Raw genomic sequence first — 19,220 nt, 5'->3', positions numbered from 1 at the left:
CTATGTTACCCTTGATTAAAAGAAAAAGTGTTTTTTCTTTCTTTTCTTAATGGCACTAACACAGTTGTCCTGTATAGGAATTAAAGAACAAAAAAGAGAGAGAGAATGCCAGCCCAGGTAGGCAGGACTATAGTTTTTATTACCTATTCATTTATTGAGTAAGATAAAAATCATGTATTGAGTGTCTACTATGTTATAAATACTAGTTACAAATGGAAACTAGACAGAAATGGGTCCTGCTCTCATGAAACTTACATTCTATTTAGGGAAACAGACACAAAATCAATAAATCAATATGTTGGTAATTACGTAAAACAATTGTAAGTTGTGTAAACTATTATTAAAGAAATAAGGACTAAAATAAAGGGAAAAAAAACCCCCAGGATGAAGGTAAGTGAGGGTGATCAAAAACTGCTTCCTTGAACAATTAACACTGAAATTGAGATCTGAGTGGGGAGAAGATGCAAGTCAGGCAATGCCCAAGAAAGGGAGACTCTTCGGCAGAGGGAACAGGAGGGGCCCAAGGACAGAAGGAAGTCAGTTCTCTGAGATAAGGTGGGGAGTTCCAGGAGAGGAGCTCCGGAGGCCGTCCTCCCAGAGCCCCTGCCCCTGTTCATGGTCTACAGCTCTTACAAGGGGAGAACCTAGTAATGAAATGCGCCAAGCCACAGGAGAGGCATTAGAACATGTTTACAAATGGACAGCGACATGTTTTTAAAAGCCAGGACCCATTCGTTATGACATAAATCATATCTGCCAGGCAAAAGACATAATACAAACCCCACATTGCAGAGTTTTCTTAAGAATTTACAATCCAAATTAAACTTGTTTTCAATTGTGAATTATACACTAAGTATAAATAAATATCAGTCACACTATATTTAGGTCTTTGTTCTAAATCTCTTATTTAATGGAGTCCTTCACTATTTAAATATCAATATCAATATTCCCAAATTTTCAACTAAGTCATAAGTCACATTCTCTTTTTATAAAAAATGTCTTTCCCAAAGTTTGACTCATGGTCATACTTACACAGTGATACATGCATTGATCTACAGGACTATCAGGTGTCTGAATTAAAGTAACTAAAAAGAAGTAATAAAAATAATTCTTTAGTATGCGAAAAACAGATGAATTTTGGAAGGATTCCCATTGTGTGCTGTTTAGCACAGGTGCAGTAGACTTTGTATTACCTGCATTATCTATGTCCATGTACCTCTGAATATCTGTGATGTGTCCATATACCTGGTTTCAGAGGTGGGAGTTTAATTAATGTGGCCTCTGGGCTTGAGAGTGAAGAAGCACTCAACCAAGTGTCAGAACCCTCATCTAAGCACAGTTTTGTTGTTCTGTACTCATCACTCATGGTCATTAATTCCCATAAACTCACTTTAATAATATAACACATTTTAATTTGAGAAAAAAAAACAAGAGAGAAAAAGAAAAGACCACTTCACTGGAATTTGATAAGGAAGTCACTTCTAGCATAAAGAGAAGTAAAAATCACCATTTTCAAACAAATTCTGTTTCTACTGAAGGACATCAAGTCCTTCATATATTTCATATATTTTCATATATTTCCATATTTGACAACTCCTAAAGACTTTTTGAGGTGTTATCCAGTTGTTCTACAAGATCTGTTGTCAGATCTATCATTGAAAAGTTGAATTAGAAAGAGAATCATCAACCAACAGAGAAATAGGTTTCTGAAGCACGTACAAGAGCCTGGAGGTCGTTTATGTAAAATAGTAGAGGCCCTGGGATGTGCTGGAAGGGAGCCCAGGGACTTGAGCTGGACCTGGGTCTCCTATCTAATGGATCTGGGATGCTGACCAAACCACTTCCTCTCCAGAGGCTCATTTCTTCATTTATGAAAGGAGAACGAAGATACCTATCTTATTCACAAGAATTAAGAGATAATAAACGCAATGAACATGGTTTGTATATATCAGTTCAGCAAGGCTAAGTCTTGACTGTAAGAAATGTCTGGTTTCTATGATGAAATTCCCTCACTCCAGGCACAGCTCTTGAGCCAGTTATCAGATGGGGGCAGACCAGGGGGAAGAAGCAACTTCTAATACGGGGATTGTGTGAAATACTTTAAGAAAACAGCCTCCTTACAGGAAGGAGAGACTGCAGTCTGCATCAAGGTCTACGCTGAATATGACCTCCAAGCCCTTTTCAAGTCCTCGGCTTCCTCTCAATGAAAAGATTAATCTGGTCACAGAAGTGGCTAAGGCTCATGTTGTAGTCAACGGAATTTCTCAAAGGCACACATACATAAGCTCACCAGTTTCCCGAAGTGGCTGTTATCATGACTAGGATAACACATCACCTCCCTTTATAACGAGGAGATAATCCTAGTTCTCATTTTTAAGATAGATTGTCCACCTAAATGTTCTGTGTTCCTTATGTGAACACCTTGATCCCAGAACCTACTGATGACATCCACCTACATTACTGTTAAGGCTGCAGCCAATCCCATGCCTTTCCCACTGCCCGAAGGCTCCCCTGCAGGACGGTTCACCAAATTGCTTATTCACAGTTGCAACTACAATTGTGTCTTGTGCTTCGACCAACCAAGGATTAAGTGCCCAGGAATCCTTTTACACAATAGCCTTTACCTGGTGGAAAAACTTTTATTTCGACGCAAAGGAATTGTTCAACTCACTAAGACTACAGACTCACACATCAGACTCAGAATCCCTTCACTGCATCAGGAGCTTGGGGAGGACTGATGAAGAAGCACACGGCACATCTCAACTGGGATGTGGACACCTGAAGGTGCCGTCACCTAGGAGACACATCTACTGACATACCCATCCAGGTGTGTCTTTGGTTCAGAGGAATAGCTCTCTTAAGGCAGAAAGTGGTTGAGATTGTTACTTTTACTTTCAGCAAACTCATAAAAGGAAAAACAAATCCACACGACCTGCAGGGAGGAAATCGGACAACTTTTAAGATTTGGACCCTAGTCTCTAAGAGTCTAGTCCATGAACCACCATTGTAGGCACTTTTCCATCTTGAAAAAGGACACCCTGGAGGGGATGAGAATTGATACAACTATGTATTACCCACTGTTTTAAGCATTTTTATGTGAAATAGGCTTCTTTATAAAGAGCCTCATGTTGAGAGCCTGATTCACTCATGCAGATGGTGGAAAAGGACAGAGGAAGCTCCCTGCCTTTATTCCTCAATGACTCAGAATATCACGTTAGAAGGAAAAAGAGCGACAGTCTTAGAGGCGTGTCAATTTCATGTATAAATTATGGTCGTATCTGTAAGGAACAGTGAGTGTGCTTACACAGTCAGTGAGAATGAATTCTTCAGTTGCTCATTGCACATAAAGGCAGTTTAATTGCTTTTCCTCCTAAAGGGGAAAAAATCGGTATCCGCAAACTATAGCCTATTTTCTCATAGATTCAATTCACTAAAAATGCAATGGTTTTGTGATTGTATGCATGAATAAGCAGATTTAACATATCCTATTATGTTGGCTTTTTTCTTTTTTCAAGGTGCATAGCACATATAGCAAAAGGAAAAAGATGTTTTTACCACCTATGGTTGAAGCACTTAAAATTATCTTTAAGTTTTTGGCATTCAACAATCACGCTTTATAGTGTAAGAAAGATAAAGAAAGTAAGAGAGAGAAAGACAGATAAGGGAGGGAGGAGGAGAGGAGGAAGGAAGGAAAGAAGGAAGGAAGGAAGGATGGAAGGAAGAGAGGAAACAGGGAAAGAAGGAAAGAAGGAAGATAAATATTCAGCTTCGCCAAATGTCAAGTCACAAAAAACAAAAGGAAAAGAAAGTCACTAAAAATCTTAATATGGCAACATTTCACGAATATTATGAAAAGAAAATCTCAGTACCAGTAAGCCCGTACTTATACTACAAGAATAAGATAACACACAGAATTTTCTCTTTCTTAGGAGAATCCTTTGTTTGGATCTGGGAAAATAACGATTATTCACATATATCAATTTCAAACGATATTTGTATCAAGTGTTTAAATTATAGGCACTTGATGTGACAGCCAATGGAATCATGTAGTCATCTTTCTGATATCTATTACATTTTCTGACTGATATCTAATTACTTGATAAATATCTTCGTCCTATCTCCCATCTCCCAGTTTTTGACTTAGAAGTAGGGTACACGGACTCAATTTTATTTCACACAGTTCACCTTTCATTTCTCAAGTTCCGTGTAAGTCATTTAACTTCAAGACAGCTACATCTACTAGTAGCATTTTTGACCTTTATATGGTCATAAATAAATGAGAAGGCTTAGGAATACGGGGTACAACACAGACATCATTGAGAAGGACAAGAATTATCTGCATGATTTATGCATCTTCTTATGAGTTATTAATCATAAGCTTAACTTATAAATCTCAGGTGGAACCTAGGAATTTTGATGTGACACACACACATCAGTTGTGTCACTTTGCCAACTTATAAATTTTATAAAATGACAAACTATCTAAGTAAGTTTCATCCCTGTCAGGTAAGATACTCTGCAAGAAATCAGAATGCCTCATATTCGTGTTCTCCTTCTTTTTTACTTAATTTATTTTTATATCTCTCAATTATAGCAAATTAACTGCCTACATAAAAAATATATTACTTAGGGATTTTTCTTCTTAAAAATGTGGATACTTAAATGTAGAGTCAGGTATCAAGTAAATAAAACATTTCCTCAACCAACCAGATGTCTGGCCTAGATGCGGACTCACAAATTCGAATGCCTACAGGCCAGGCAGACAGCGTGGGATCACAGCTTGTAGGCAACTACAGGAGATTTCTGAAGTCAGTGCCTCTACACCCTGGAAGGGCCGTCACTCTGACACTTCAGGGGGAGGCTCCCACCTGTCAATGTGGCCAAAAGTCATTCCTGACATTGCAACAGGAAAAGGGAAAGTGGATCTATAGGTCTTTCACCAATTATGTGAAACCTAATTCTAAATATTGACAATTTTAAAAATATTAATATTTTGCTAACCAATCACAGCAGCTTTATGATCTCTAGTCTAAATGATTCCTACACAGACTTTTTGTGGTGCTGTCTTCCCTTCCTTCCTTCCTCTTTTTTTTTTTAACATTCTTTTTGGAGTGAACTAATTGGTAGCTTTTGGAGCTATGTAGACATGGCCTTAGTAACCCTATCTGGAAAATATCGAGAAAGAAAACAAAAAACACTTTTCTGAACTGTGGCGGTTTAAAGCTACATAAGATAAAATCTAGTTTCAAAACTACATGGCAAACAGTACTAGCATGGGAATCTATATTTGACTTTTGTCAATAAAGAAAGAAAAGTTAAAATTTTCAATATACTATTAAGAATATTCAAAATGGGGGAGACTTCTCAAAAGTTCTTAGGGTCAACTGAGATATACCACTTAATTGGCAGCTTATGATGTAGGAGAAATAATTATGCTATACTTTTCTGATTGACTCAAATACTAAGATAGTGTCAAACAGTGAAGACTACCATGTAATAACCAAGTTTAAAATGATGATCACGAACGAAATGCTCATATTTTAACAGAATACACTTCAATAGGAATAGGGAGGGGGGAGACACAAGATGTACAGAAACATGAAAGAGGAGCATGGGGTTCACAATAATACCATTCAAATTCTAAGTTGAGCTAAGAGCCAGATGAAGGTGACACAATGAAAGAAAGCTGTGTTGAAGTTGAGACCTGCATGTCTCCTGGGCCCTTCTCGTTGGGTTTGTTGCTTTCTCTCCTCTCCTCCCTCCCCCTCCAACAATCCATTCTCTGCATTGCAGGGACTTATCTTTTGCTAACATCCTTCAATGACTTTACATTGCACCTGGAAAAAACTATGAATGTGTTACCACCCAACTCCCAGTCTCCATCCTGTAAACCTCTCAGACCCTGTTCCTCTCAGCACTCCAGCTCTGTCCTCTCTGTTCTTTGAGAGGTGCGAGCTCCTCTCTCCACCCGGACACACTTCCCTGCTCTTTACACCCCTGGCTCCTTCCCGTTCTTCAAGTTTCAGCCTCAGGGAGAGGCTCCGCCACCCACCACCTCACCCTCATTATTTCCTCTGCAGTAGGTACTAAGCACACTGCCTCAGCCTGGGCACATGGTCCCCATCCATGCCTGGAACTTTAAAATTGCCTCTTAAACGTGTCTTTTTACCTCCAGTCTCCCTCTTTTTGCCAAACCCACTTCTTGCCTGCTTAACAGTCCACACTGTACGTGGAGACTAAGCTTTTAAAAAATGAGAATGTGATTAATGCAATTTTCACTGCTATATACTGAGTGTTTGTGTCCCCAGATTTGTATGTTGAATCCTAACTCCCAATGTGATGGTTTTGGAAGTGGTGCCTTTGGGAGGTGATAGGTCATGAGGGTGCAGCCCCATAAATGGGGTTAGTGCCCTTATAACGCAGGCCCCACAGAGCTCCCTCACCCTTTCTGCCAAGTGATGACAGAGTGAGAAGACACTGTCTAGGAACCAGGAAGCGTGTCTTTGCCAGCACCTTGATCTTGGATTCACAGCCTCCAGAACTGTGAGCAACACATATCTGCTGTTTAAAAGCCACTCAGGCTATGGTACTCTGTTAAAGCAGCCTGAATGGACTAAGACAGCCACTTTTAAACCTTCAACAGCTTATTACCCACCAGCTTTCCTAAGAGTTTTAATATTAACTCCTTTGGCATTCTGGTGAAGTTCACTAACCTCAAACTAATATTTTAAATGCATAAACAAATACATCAGATTACAAAGGAAAAATCAGAAAGAAAAATTTGATGAAAGCCAGACTTGTGGTATAGTACTAGATGTGTTGTTATTTCACTAAATGGCAGGTGGCAAGTCTAATAACTAATGTCACTTCACAATATTGTATAGTAGTATTTTGAGATATCTGCAATGATTGTAATAAAACATGGAATTATCTGTGATTTGGTGACAAAGCACAGGTAACGCTAATACTACATTCGCATCATTAGAGGTTAAGAGGAAAATATTAAAACTGTATTTTTACATTTATATAGAGATATTATGTATATTAATATTATATATAAATTACAATATCTGTATCTCATGGGGTAGATATTTACCATTCAAGTCATGGATCCCTTGAACTCTAGAACCATGGGCCTAGAGAGTAAAATTCAACTTCTCAACGTGGGATGCAAATTATTTCACAATTGAATGTCACACCACATGGGCTCATCTACAAACGCGCCCTTCGCCTCTGACCTGGCCAGGCTTCATCCAGACTCTGCTGCTGGTCTCTCTTTTCTTAGAGTGTTTATTTTAGAAAACTTGTCACTGTGTATTTTCCCTCTGTCCCTTCGAGATGTATGTAAATCTTCGTAAAAGCCTCTTGTCAGTTTTAGAGCCCAGGTGTGTCTTTCTCAAGGACCTGGGGACCGTCCCTCTGAAGTGTGACATCAGGGGTGATAAGTGCCCCCACTCTGCAGTTGCCCTGGAGGACAGGAGCCGAGCTTCAGTGGCTCCAAGCCGTGTAACTACATCTTGCCTGGCAGCTGACTGAAGGGTTATGGGATTCAGGCAAACCCAGAGGGCCAAGGCCCCACACCCCAGCTCTTAAAAAGTCTCCAGCCCTTAGCTTGTATTCATTTTAAAACCTACATTTGGAATAAACACCTTAAGGAACATTTATATATATAAACAACACCCTTCGGAAGGACAGACTGTAATCCTGCATAAAGTCAGACTCAGGTGCAAAGAAATCCAGTCTTCAATCTCACCATCTCTGCAAACTCCTTGTGCCTCTTCTCAGGAATTCAGGCCCAAACCACCTTTTGCCCTTAATGTTCTGATGGTGCAGCCGTGTGCCAGGATCTACTCTGGCCAGGCCTGAGTGGTCAAGAGACAGGCACTACAAATTGTTGATATTTGTGATTTCAGACATATGACAGGGATACTAGCATAACTTAATTTGAGATTTGAGTGTTGTTTCTTATTATTTTTTTTTTGATGGTCGCCTAATCATGTGAAAGGTGCATCTGTAAACTTACAAATTGGATTCTAAATCACCACTGGCAACTCTGATGGATGGAAACTAAGAGGGAGAGGCCCAGAGAAGAACACTGCTATGATCCTCACAAAAGCTTCTTTTTTAATTTAAAGAAAGATGAATCTATATCTAGACAGATGAAGGGGACCAGAATTTGCCACTCCAAAATATGTCTTTGGCATGAGGATTATTTCGAGCTGGTTATTATTATTTTTTTAAGTTATTTTTTGGCTGCGTTGGGTCTTGGTTGCTGCATGGGCTTTCTCTAGCTGCATTGAGCGGAGGCTACTCTTCATTGCGGTGCGTGTGCTTCTCATTGCGGCGGCTTCTCTTGTTGCAGAGCACGGGCTCTAGGCGCACTGGCTTCAGTAGTTGTGGCACGCGGGCTCAGTAGTTGTGGCTCGTGGGCTCTAGAGTGCAGGGTCAGTAGTTGTGGCACACGGGCTTAGTTGCTCTGCGGCATGTGGGATCTTCCCGAACCAGGGATGGAACCCGTGTCCCCTGCATTGGCAGGCGGATTCTTAACCACTGTGCCACCAGGGAAGTCTCTGGTTATTTTTAAGAAACTGCAGAAATGGGGGAATCTCTGAAAACAGAGTAGAGGTAACCTGTGTATAAGAGACATTCATGAATACATTTATGAGGGAACACTCCCTTTGTAAGGGTGTCCTTTTTCTCTGTTCCAGGAACAGAAAGATGGCTAAACCTCTAGAAACTTATCAATGGAGAAGAAAAAAAGGCCTCAATCTGCACAGCAACTGTAAGCCTGTCTCCTCTGCTTTCCTGCTCACCTCCCCTGACTCCCCCCAGCTTCTGCCTCTTCAGCTGGGGTGGTGTTTAAGGTGGTGGCTTGGGCCATGCTGGGGAGTTAATCAGGTTCCCTGGGAATCTCCCCTGTATGCAGCAGGCATGCATGTTATTAACTTCTGATTTTCCACTGTTAATCTGCCTTTTTTTACAGGGGGTCTCAGCCAAGAACCTAGAAAAGCAGGGTCCCCTACACAAACATTTGTAGGAAAGGTAAAAATCTCAGTTCAGCATATGAATTTTCCTCAGTCCTTAAGAATGCATGACTTTGCATCTTCTCTACCATCACCACTCTGAGTTCACTTTTCTTTCTGGGTTCTCAGTGCTCTGTTTGGGTTCTTTCGCACATTTCATATGTTCCTTTTTGACTCTGGATAGAGAGTCAAGTGGAGTCACGTGCACAGGAGCAGTTTATTTATCAGTAAACCTGTGTTAGCGTCAAGGCCCGGGTCGGAGCTCACGGATGGGATTCCTTTAACTAGTAAGGCTTCAGAATCCGAGCCCTCAGACCCTGCTCTGTCCTCTTCCCAATGACAATGTGAAAGTTCACCTGAGCTCAGGAATCCTAGAGAAAAGTTGAGGTGAGGAAACCCACCCCCTTCCCTAATGCCTCTGTGTTTCAGGAAATGACTTAGTGCAAAGAACCACCTCCCCCAGGACTGAGATAAGAGTCAAGGTGCCCTGTGGTTACCTGTGACCGGACCTGACAAATTCCTCCAAATTCCCATGCTTTCCCTTTAAAAGGTTAGCTGAACTGTTTGGTCCTCAGCGGTCAACTGGAACAAAACTCTTGTAAGCCAAACTTCAGTTACGCTTTTCTTCCCCCTCAGGCCCACCCTCTAAACGTTGGCCCACCCTCAGCCTGGGCCACAGACAGGTGGCCTCAGGGAAAGACCTGCTTTCACCCACATCCCCTCATGCCCCGCCGGGTCACCGCAGTCCCTACCCCCAGCCTCTTCGAGCTTTGTTTACTGCTCTCCAGGAGGGAAAAGCCTCTTCCTAACCCTTGAGATGCTTGCTGATCTTATGGCTGGAGCCTTGTTCTCTCTATGGCAATAGACCTCTTCCCCTCTTGCAATAAATAATCCTTCCCAATGAAAGGCTCTTCTTACTAAATCTGAATTTGTTTTGCATTTGACACCAGTTATAGGAGCCTTTGGTGCTTCAGCCTCAGGGGGGGAGAGAAGCCTCTCTGAGCAGCAGTGGAGAATCAGTCGTTTTAAGTTGGGACAGGGAGGGGAGAGCTGGCGGGAGGGGGCAGTTCACACACAAAGGTACCAGGAAGGACAGGGTCCCAGAGGAGAATGCACCCACCGGCCGGGGCTTTCTGGCTGAAACAGGGTAGGGCTGGAGGCTGTAGGAGGGATGCAGTGGGAGCACAGGCAGAAGGAAGGGTCCGTGACGGTCTGCAGAATGAGAGGCAATGGCAGCTGCCACAGGCTCAGTGCCCAGATGCTGAGACAGAGACCGATGGATGGACCTGTGGTCCCTCACTTGTGCGGGAGACGGCTGTTGACTCCACCAGGCCTGCTGAGTCCTTGTGTAGGCACTGGAAAGAGCTACATCCGTGTTTGCTCAATAAAACTTGGGGTATTTTGAAAACAAGCAGATGCAGGGGAAAACTCTAAAAACAGGGCACAGGGTCCCCTTTTGTAGAGGAAATTTACATTTACGAAGAAAATGTACATTTGCAGAGCTTTCTCTCCTCCTTAAATCAGCACAACAAGCCTGACTCAGCAACCCTTGTGAACCACACATTTCCTGCTTTTCTCCCCATTGCCACCTCCCCTTCCTAGAAGCCCCAAACCCTTCTCCTTTGTTTTAGCCTCAGATGGTACCTAAACCCGAGTTCTAACCACTCCTTTGAGTGACTCACGTCTGGGTTCTCCCAGGTGTCTGTGTGTCCGAGTGACGGGCATGTTAATGAACTTGTGCTTGTTCTCCTCTTGCTAATCTGTCTCTGGCCGGTCCCATCACCCCCACTGGAGAATCTCAGATGACACGAAGAACTGCCGACACGGCCGATCGTGTCACTAGGGGGGTGTTAAAGGCAGATGCCTGCGGGTGGGCAGGAGGAGTGAGGAAGAGGAGGAGACGCTGGGAGAGCTGGGGTAGACCATTCCTCCCAGAGGTTTCTTACAAAATGGGAGCTGAAGGAAGATGCGGGTCATTAAAATTAAGTATAAACAGGGGTGTGTGTGAGGGAGAGAGGAATTTGAGTATATTTGAAACACTAATGAGAAAGATCTGGTAGAGAAGTAGCAGCTGGAAATGCAATAAGGGAAGATGATTCCTGCCTTGACAGCCCTGACAGAGTAGAAAGAAACATTCTAGAGCCTAGAGCCCGGGAGGGGTTGCCTGGAAGCAGGCGGAACATTCTCTTGTCTCCAAACGGAGGACGAGCAGGGTTGCAGGCAGACCTCCGCGCTGGCCTGGGGGAAGCTGTCTCCCTTCCGCTGTTCTCTCTGTGTGTAAGCCTTTCCAGGAAGAAGTGATACCCTTGGCTGAGATGGAGGGGGATCGAGGTGAGACGGAATGAGAGACACAGACGGACCTAGAGAAATCCTGGCAAGGTCTCCTGTTGCATTCCTCAACTTGTACCACCCTCTCTTTTTTCTCCTACCTGGATTCCTATGTTAAGAGACCCAAATTCTAGAAACATAAATTTATATTTTAAGTAACAACTGAAGTAACAAGGTCTAAGAGTTCAACACAAAATGCCATCCTCTTTCAGTAATAAAATATTAAATCTCTATTTTTCCAGGGTAGTCTATGAAATTAAAGAAATCAAGTGATTTTGCTGTGTTAAAAAAAGACTCCACTTTTGACATTTTCAACTTCATTTGAATTAACAACATTCAAGAAAAGGCCAGCTAAATTACTGTGTTTGAAATGAAAACTTTGAACTTTTTCACATGTCAAAAATGCTTTGATAATGGTAGATTCAAACTTTTGTTAGAGATCTCATATTTTGATGGTTTAAAAACACGTAAGGTTCATTCTCATTTTTTTTTCTGGCATAATTTGAACATGACTTGAATAGTACATAGAACCATTACTCTGAGCTGAGACAAGGCTTAAGGGCATGAGAGACACGGTCAGACCCACTTCCACTGTGAACGGACTCCCTGCACCATAGTCCTGATGGGAAATACCTACATGTGGCCAAGAGGACATGGTGACAGGTGAGAAGGCTACCTGATGATGGGGCCAAGGGGCTTGAAGGTGGTGATGGTGGCCGCTGGGGGGAGAGACAAGGGACTTCAGGTGAAGCAGTGACAGTGCATGGCTGACCCTGTTCCTTGTGTCTGTGTCCTGACTTGTGTGTACAACAGCCAAGACCCCACTCCACTCCCAATCAGAAAACTGTGCCCAACTAGAAATGACTCCAGCTGTACAAGCCTTTAACCGGCTAGGGAGGATTACCCTTACAATTTACCTGTAAGAAGCATCCCTAGATGTGTTTTGACTCCTTACCTTGGTAAGTGAGTTTAAACCCTGGCCGGTTCTGCGAGTGGTCGCTGTAAAAGTGGATGAGCGTTTCATGAGTTGTGCTCAGCAAGGGCGCAGGCAGGTCGGGGCCACTGAACTGCCCCATCATCGGGCTGGTGTGGAAAGGTCCGTTTTGAATTTCAAGGTAGTCATGATTAGCTTCGGTAGAAAAATTCAGAAATTGAATATGTGCACCTATGAAAAAATATGCAAAATCGGTGGAAGTTAATATCAAATTTTATGATAATGTTTACCAATAGGGATTAAAATTGTATCAGTTTCCCCACACAGCATCTCTCTAGGAGGCCGAGTGGAGCGCACACTTCACGAATTACAATGATCCTTGGTTCAATTTCACCTCAGCTACCTACTAGCTGTGTGACCTTTGTCCATGTAGTAAATGCCCCTAAGTCAACTTATTTGTGAAATATGGGTGTTACCAGCATTGCATCACAGAGACATGCAGGTATAATTCTTAGAATGGTGACTTATATCCATACATATGGCAGTGATTTTGTCCAGCTGCTATCATAATCATTACAACCAGAAACACAAGGTTGTAATCGTATGTCAAATCATCCTTAATTTGTGGCTTTATCAAGGAAGAAGCCAATACAGATCTAACAAAATGCAACAATCTTTAAAAGTGGCTTTTAAAGGGAAGGGCATACCACTGCACAAGAAATTTCTTAGTTTGGTAAGTGATTGTTTCAATTGTGTAGTGCCTGCAAAACAAATTACTGATGTTTGCAAGAAACTCACTCGGATCAACCCCACTCTAGCTCTCACAACTCAATCTAACAGCCTGGCACAGGGCAAGACACCAAGACTGTCTGAAGGACCCATATTGCTAGCACCATACTGATCTGTGTCTCAGATAAGCTACAGTGATAACTTAGAAGAAAATCAAAATCAAAATAATTTAGTTATTTGCTATGGCATTGTGGTATTTTTGAAAATTTAATTGACTACTGCATCTGAAATATTTTAATTCACTTTCAAGTTTATTTAGAATGCCAAAGACATTAGCTTTTGCATAAATCCAGGCAATTAAGTTAGATCTGTAAAGCCTAAACTGAGAATACCAACAGCTATTGTAGATCATTCTCTCAACATATGAGGAAAGCTTTACTTTGTGTTATTCTTCTCCTGTTGATAGATAAAAAGAGCTTTATGTTTTTCCTTTTCATCTAATATATTTGACATGTTTCCTAGGTTTTAGGATATTAAAATTATCATATTAAAGATCATGTTAACATGGATTACCTTACTTAAGTGTAAATACCTAAATAATTTAAAGCAACATATCTACTTAGTATTGATGGAAAATGCAGGTATCAAAAGCCTGAATTCAGTAAAAAAAAAAAAAAGAAGAAAAGCTCATGCAAAGAGTAATAGGGAAGAACAACCTAAAGGTACTCAATAAAATTTAAAATCATCCAAGAAACACAATTTTACCAATTATGAAGAAAACCTTGTGAGGAGGAACAAAAGAGTAAATAATGGCCTTTCTGGTTGGGCAGAGTGTAAGGCCACCTATCACGCTTGGGGTTCAGTTTATCAGGTAATCACTGTTATGACCATCATTTCACAGGCGAGCAAACTAAGGCTCAGAAAGGCTGGGTGTTGTGTCCCATGTACCACAGGGAGAGGCAGAGTTGGATGGACACCAGCTCCAACTGACAGAGCCCTCACGTTCTCTGGTTTAGCATGAAAACGTGCTAGTCAAAAGCTAATGATATCACCATGTTAAAAATATTACAATTTTTTTGGAGAAAATAATTTTGTACTAAAATTGTTCAACCTAGTTTGATAGAGAAGATTGGCAGAAGTAGAATGTGGAATGCTTCACGAAGAGACCGAGAGAGTGAAAAGCAGAAGAAAGACTTACAATGAAACATCTTTAATAAGGCAACCAAACTCCGGAATCCTTTTTGCAAGGAGTAATTCAATTTGTAACATATGGTCCAAACATATGTACTGGCGGCACATGAGCAGCCAGAGAAGGAACAGCCCAGCCTGTGGCCGTCCTGCCCATTCTAATACAAGGCACAACAGACGACCAACATGGAACAAACCTATAAATTTAAAACATTTCTGCAAATATTAAAAAGTGTTGAAGAGACATCAGTGAGCTAATTCATTTTCTCCTAAATCCCAGTAAATACGTTTGGTCAAAAGAAATTTGGAAGCAAGAAAAGAAGAAAGAGAGAGAGAAGGATTGAGAGAGATAAAGATAGAGAAAAAGAAAGAGAGAGAGACAGGGAGAAAGCAAACAAGGAAGGAAAGCAGGCAGGAAGGAGAGCAGGCAGGGCTAGTGGTCCCCAGCCCTTCAATTCTGACCTGTCTCCTGTGACAGTTGAACCTCTTCCTAAGTCACGCATCAGTATCTGATCTATTCCCTCACCCACTGCTGAATTAAATACAGTTCTCTTTTGTGGCCTGGTCCACAAATCTGATAACAAAAAGAGATTTTTTTTTGCTAATTAATAAACTATACTAATGGATTTCTTTTTTTTGATGACTACATCAAGGCCACGGAACCCCTGTGGTCTACAGAGTTTCATAAATACCCGTCACATTCTTCACCAGGAGGAAGAACACAGAAGCTGACACAATAACAATCAAAAACGAATGTTGAATTACTGACATTTCTATTTATGTTCTAAAAGTACCAGATAGGATGTGAAACTAGGGCAAGATTAGAACACTTAAAAAACGTATTCTCTTTTTAGGTATAAAATCAAATAGCAGGGAAATGGCTTAAAATAGGCTCATTTCAGATAAGCATATGCAGAGTCAGATGTATTCATCCAGAGACGCATTTTGAAATTCACAGAATGACCCAGTCAAGAAAGAAATGAGAGACAGCAAGCAGATCAAGGGGCAAAAAAAAGGAAAGCTGGCCAATATCTCCAAAGCAAAGGAAATAGTGACCGTGGCCTTTCACTGATTTGGAATTAAACTTGAAATGGAAATGGAATTATGACAATTATAATTTTATGAAAAAAATTAGCATATTTAGCAGGATAAAGTATCCAGCCACATATCAAACTACCTAATACATATCAGGAAATAGAACCAAGCCCAGCTCTAATCTGGTTTAGAATGGAATTTTTAGCTATCTACTTTTCAGCAAATTGTGTCCAGTTTGACATCATGAAGCCAAAATGAAGGGATTAAAATAAGTATAACCTAGTTATTCTCTTCTTATCTCACAGAATACCAAAAATGTGTCATTGCAACAAGAAAACCAGTCTGAATGCCCATCTTGGGTGGAATTTACACCGATTGTCATTACACACTGAAAATTAAGTGACAGTAAAAGGCACCTGCAGAAAAAATTTTGACCTTGGATTTTTTTTTTTTTTTTTTTTTATTAATTTTTTTTTTTTTTATATTTATTTATTTATTTATTTTTTATTTATTTATGGGTGTGTTGGGTCTTCGTTTCTGTGCGAGGGCTTTCTCTAGTTGTGGTAAGTGGGGACCACTCTTCATCGCGGTGCGCAGGCCTGTCACTGTCGCGGCCTCTCTTGTTGTGGAGCACAGGCTCCAGACGCACAGGCTCAGCAGTTGTGGCTCACGGGCCTAGTTGCTCCGCGGCATGTGGGATCCTCCCAGACCAGGGCTCGAACCTGTGTCCCCTGCATTAGCAGGCAGATTCTCAACCACTGCGCCACCAGGGAAGCCCATGACCTTGGATTTTGACAAAACTTTGAATAGTAACCTGACCATGGCTTCAGAGTTAAACTCTCGTCTCTTAGTTGATAGAACCTGTGAATAGTAAAGTGCTCTATTTTACATCTTCTGTGCATAATAAACATATAGCAAAAGAGTTAATAGTTTTAGAATTCAGTGGATAGTCTAAGGAGTCTTTTACATCCTCCTTACACTTCTAGATGGTTTAAAGGCATGGCCAATTTGGACCTCATGGTGTGCGGTATAAGTGCAGTGGGTTTTAAATATAAAAAGCAATTATACTCCAATAAAGATGTTAAAAAAAAAAGGGAATGGTAAAGTAGAAAAACTTGATTTCATTTCTGTTAACTATGCCTTTAGAAATTTCAAGAAAATAGAGACACAAGTTCTGTGGTGATTGAGCTCATGCCAAAGCCACACAAAACAGCAACCCAAATTTGTGGAAAGGAAAGAAAACAACATAGAAATCATTAGAGCATTTGGCTTAGAAACTAAAAGCAGTTAACAGTTAAGTAATGCCTTCTCCATATCAGGCGTTTGCATTACTTCCGAATGGCTGTCGGAGAATGATATTTTATTGTATTCGTTTTAAAGATAAGGGACAAAGGTTCAAAAACATGTTGATAACTTGGGCAAATTCATACCATCAGTCACTGACAGAACTAGGATTTCTACTCAGCTAACCTCAGAGCTCAGACATGAGGAACCACCATCTACACTGCCCACTCCTTAGACAAAGTCCCTTGATTGCAGGCCCTCACAGAGGCTGGATGCAGGAAATAGCTGCCGGGGGGATGAGTAATTAGCACGGGGAGACCAAGGTGGCTTTCACGTGATGCCAGAGCAACCAATCATTTTGTCTATTTAATTAAGCTATTGACTGGTCCATGCGTGTGGGACGGAAGAAGGATTAATCAGAAGAATTATTTGACGGAGCTGGTAGCTGCTTAACGAATGGGTCGGATATCTATCAGGTGGTCCCACGCATATTCAGTCATATGGAAAGATCCAAAACACAGCAATAAAATCCTCCATGAATGAAAGGCATCTAACCTATTTTTTTTCAAGAAAAGGCACTAATGTCTCATATTCTGGATAGGTGTGTTTTTCAGGGTGGCAGGGGGAATTGCAGTCACCTCTACAGTAATTATTAGTACAATAATCCTTAACACCCTGAGCAACCCAAACCCAAACTGACAATCCAGGAAACAGGAATGTACATGCCTCTTCCCTAAATTTAAATGTATAATTTCATGTTTAGAAGTATATTTATAGATTATAAAATTTATCACAGACAAACCTGGTGTGGTACTTAAATTTAATCTGTAGCAAATTATTCCAAAGCATAACTACATCTATTCTAAAAAGCTAGGGACAGTCACACTATTTTGCAGGTAGTTAGGATTTAAGACATAAGGTTTCTTATTGCTTATTCTTCAAGATGCTTTCTAAAGCCCAATACTAGGCAATATCACAGATTTTAAAGACAAATAATTTTAATTGTAATATTTCATAAATATTTTAAAAATTTTGACCTTTCTTCAAATAAATTTTTTCAGGTTCATAGATCATGATCATGAGGTCAGACAATCTAATTGTTCTTTTTTTTTTTTTGAATTACTGTCTTGCATATTGGTTTATCAGTGAGTGAGCAACATACGGAAATACGCCAAACAATAGCCTTCTCAAATCACAGGACAGTAAAGTTGGGAAAATAAATTAATAAAATGTGTACATCCACTCATGAGTAAAATGTTTCTAATGAGGTTTGAAAGAAAAGTGGGAACTATTTGCAATAACAATTTAAAAACCAGCTAGCTTTTTGCTGCTGTTGTTTATGACACGCCAAGCCTGGTACTAAATTTCTCGCCCGAGTTGTTCTGGTGAATCCTCATGTAACCCTGTGTGGTTATTTCCTTTTTAGAGGTGAGGAAGACGAGGTTCCTGGAGGTTCACTCAGTGCAGTAGCCTGAGTGAACTATCACTACTCGCCTTATAAGCTTGTGACCCTCAAGATGCTAAGACCCTGTTGGAACCTCCTGGGTCACCTACAACTCCGATCCTGACACCTGACTCCAAACACTGAACCAACCACGTCCAGATCTTCAGATCCCCAGGGTGAGAAAACAGACCAGGCTTTGAGGATAGCTGAGCCAATGTTGGTTAAAGGCAAAGGTTTCTGTTCCGTCTACCACAGAGCACAATTACGGCCTCTATGTTCAGAGAGTTCAGGGTTTAAAAAACAAAACTAAAAAACCTGGAAGAAATAGAGTGCCTCTGTGATCCTTCTATGAACTGTCTCCCCTTTTTTATCCCCACACTCTGGTGGCCCCTTCAAGAACTCAGTGGACATGAACCTCACGTGTGTTCTCCACAGTGTGGGGGTGTCCCTTCCATGCTCTCCCCTTGCCCCGGTGGCCTCACTCCCACCGCCCTCTTGGCGGCTCTCAGCTGAGCAGGTGGACCCTCTCTTTCCTGCTGCCCTCCTGGCACAGATTCTTAAGGCAAGAGCTTTGAAAACGTAAAAAATATAATCCTCTTCTAGGGCAACGATTTCCACTTATGCTTATGTTCATTCATCACTCAACTAACATTCATAAGTACTCAATTACTCTGAGACATTCTGGGACATTCTGTGAGTATCTAATTTGGCACCCCTATCATACTGTGTACTTTTGAGAAAATCACAGGTGGGGAAAACCCAAATTAATGAACTAAAATATAAGGACATCATGAGGCAGACAAGGAAAGGCATGATAGGGAATCAAAATTTCACAAAGACTGTGAATTTCTGAAGCAGGCCAGAATGGGATTTTAGTGTACATAACAATTAAAATTATGAACTATTTAAGGTAGGTAACCTGAAAGTTCATAACTAAATATGATAAAAAGCCATTTTCATAAACCTAAATCAATGCAAGTTATAACAACAAAAATTTATAGAACAATACTAGAATGAGTCATAACTTGAGAAAAACCTTAAAAATTGTTCAAAAGAAACTACCACCATTACTGAATTCCAGTGATACATTATAAAAGACAGTGTTATAAATAAAGAGATTGATAATTGAATTAGGGATGCTACATTTTGCACTTCATGTGCCTACTGTATCATCATTCAACTAATTTAATTTGCCTTGAAAAGTCTTGCACGGCTGAATTGATTTTTCAAGTAACTTTCTGTTCTCAAAGTTATT

At 40.9% G+C, this 19,220-nt stretch overlaps 1 protein-coding gene across 1 annotated transcript in view; it reads right to left on the bottom strand.

Annotated features, from left to right (window-relative positions):
• The window catches only part of CSMD1 (CUB and Sushi multiple domains 1), a 1,821,542-nt gene that overhangs the window by 139,634 nt on the left and 1,662,688 nt on the right, over positions 1 to 19,220 (bottom strand). The window contains exon 41 of the mRNA XM_036838958.1: positions 12,307 to 12,516. Within this exon, the coding sequence (XP_036694853.1) occupies positions 12,307 to 12,516 (210 nt within the window). The remainder of the gene's footprint in view (positions 1 to 12,306; positions 12,517 to 19,220) is intronic.

Source organism: Balaenoptera musculus, chromosome 21 (genome assembly GCF_009873245.2).
Source record: "Balaenoptera musculus isolate JJ_BM4_2016_0621 chromosome 21, mBalMus1.pri.v3, whole genome shotgun sequence".
NCBI lineage: Eukaryota > Metazoa > Chordata > Mammalia > Artiodactyla > Balaenopteridae > Balaenoptera > Balaenoptera musculus.
Note: the sequence above shows the minus strand (reverse complement) of the source record. Positions and strands in the feature narration are given on the sequence as shown.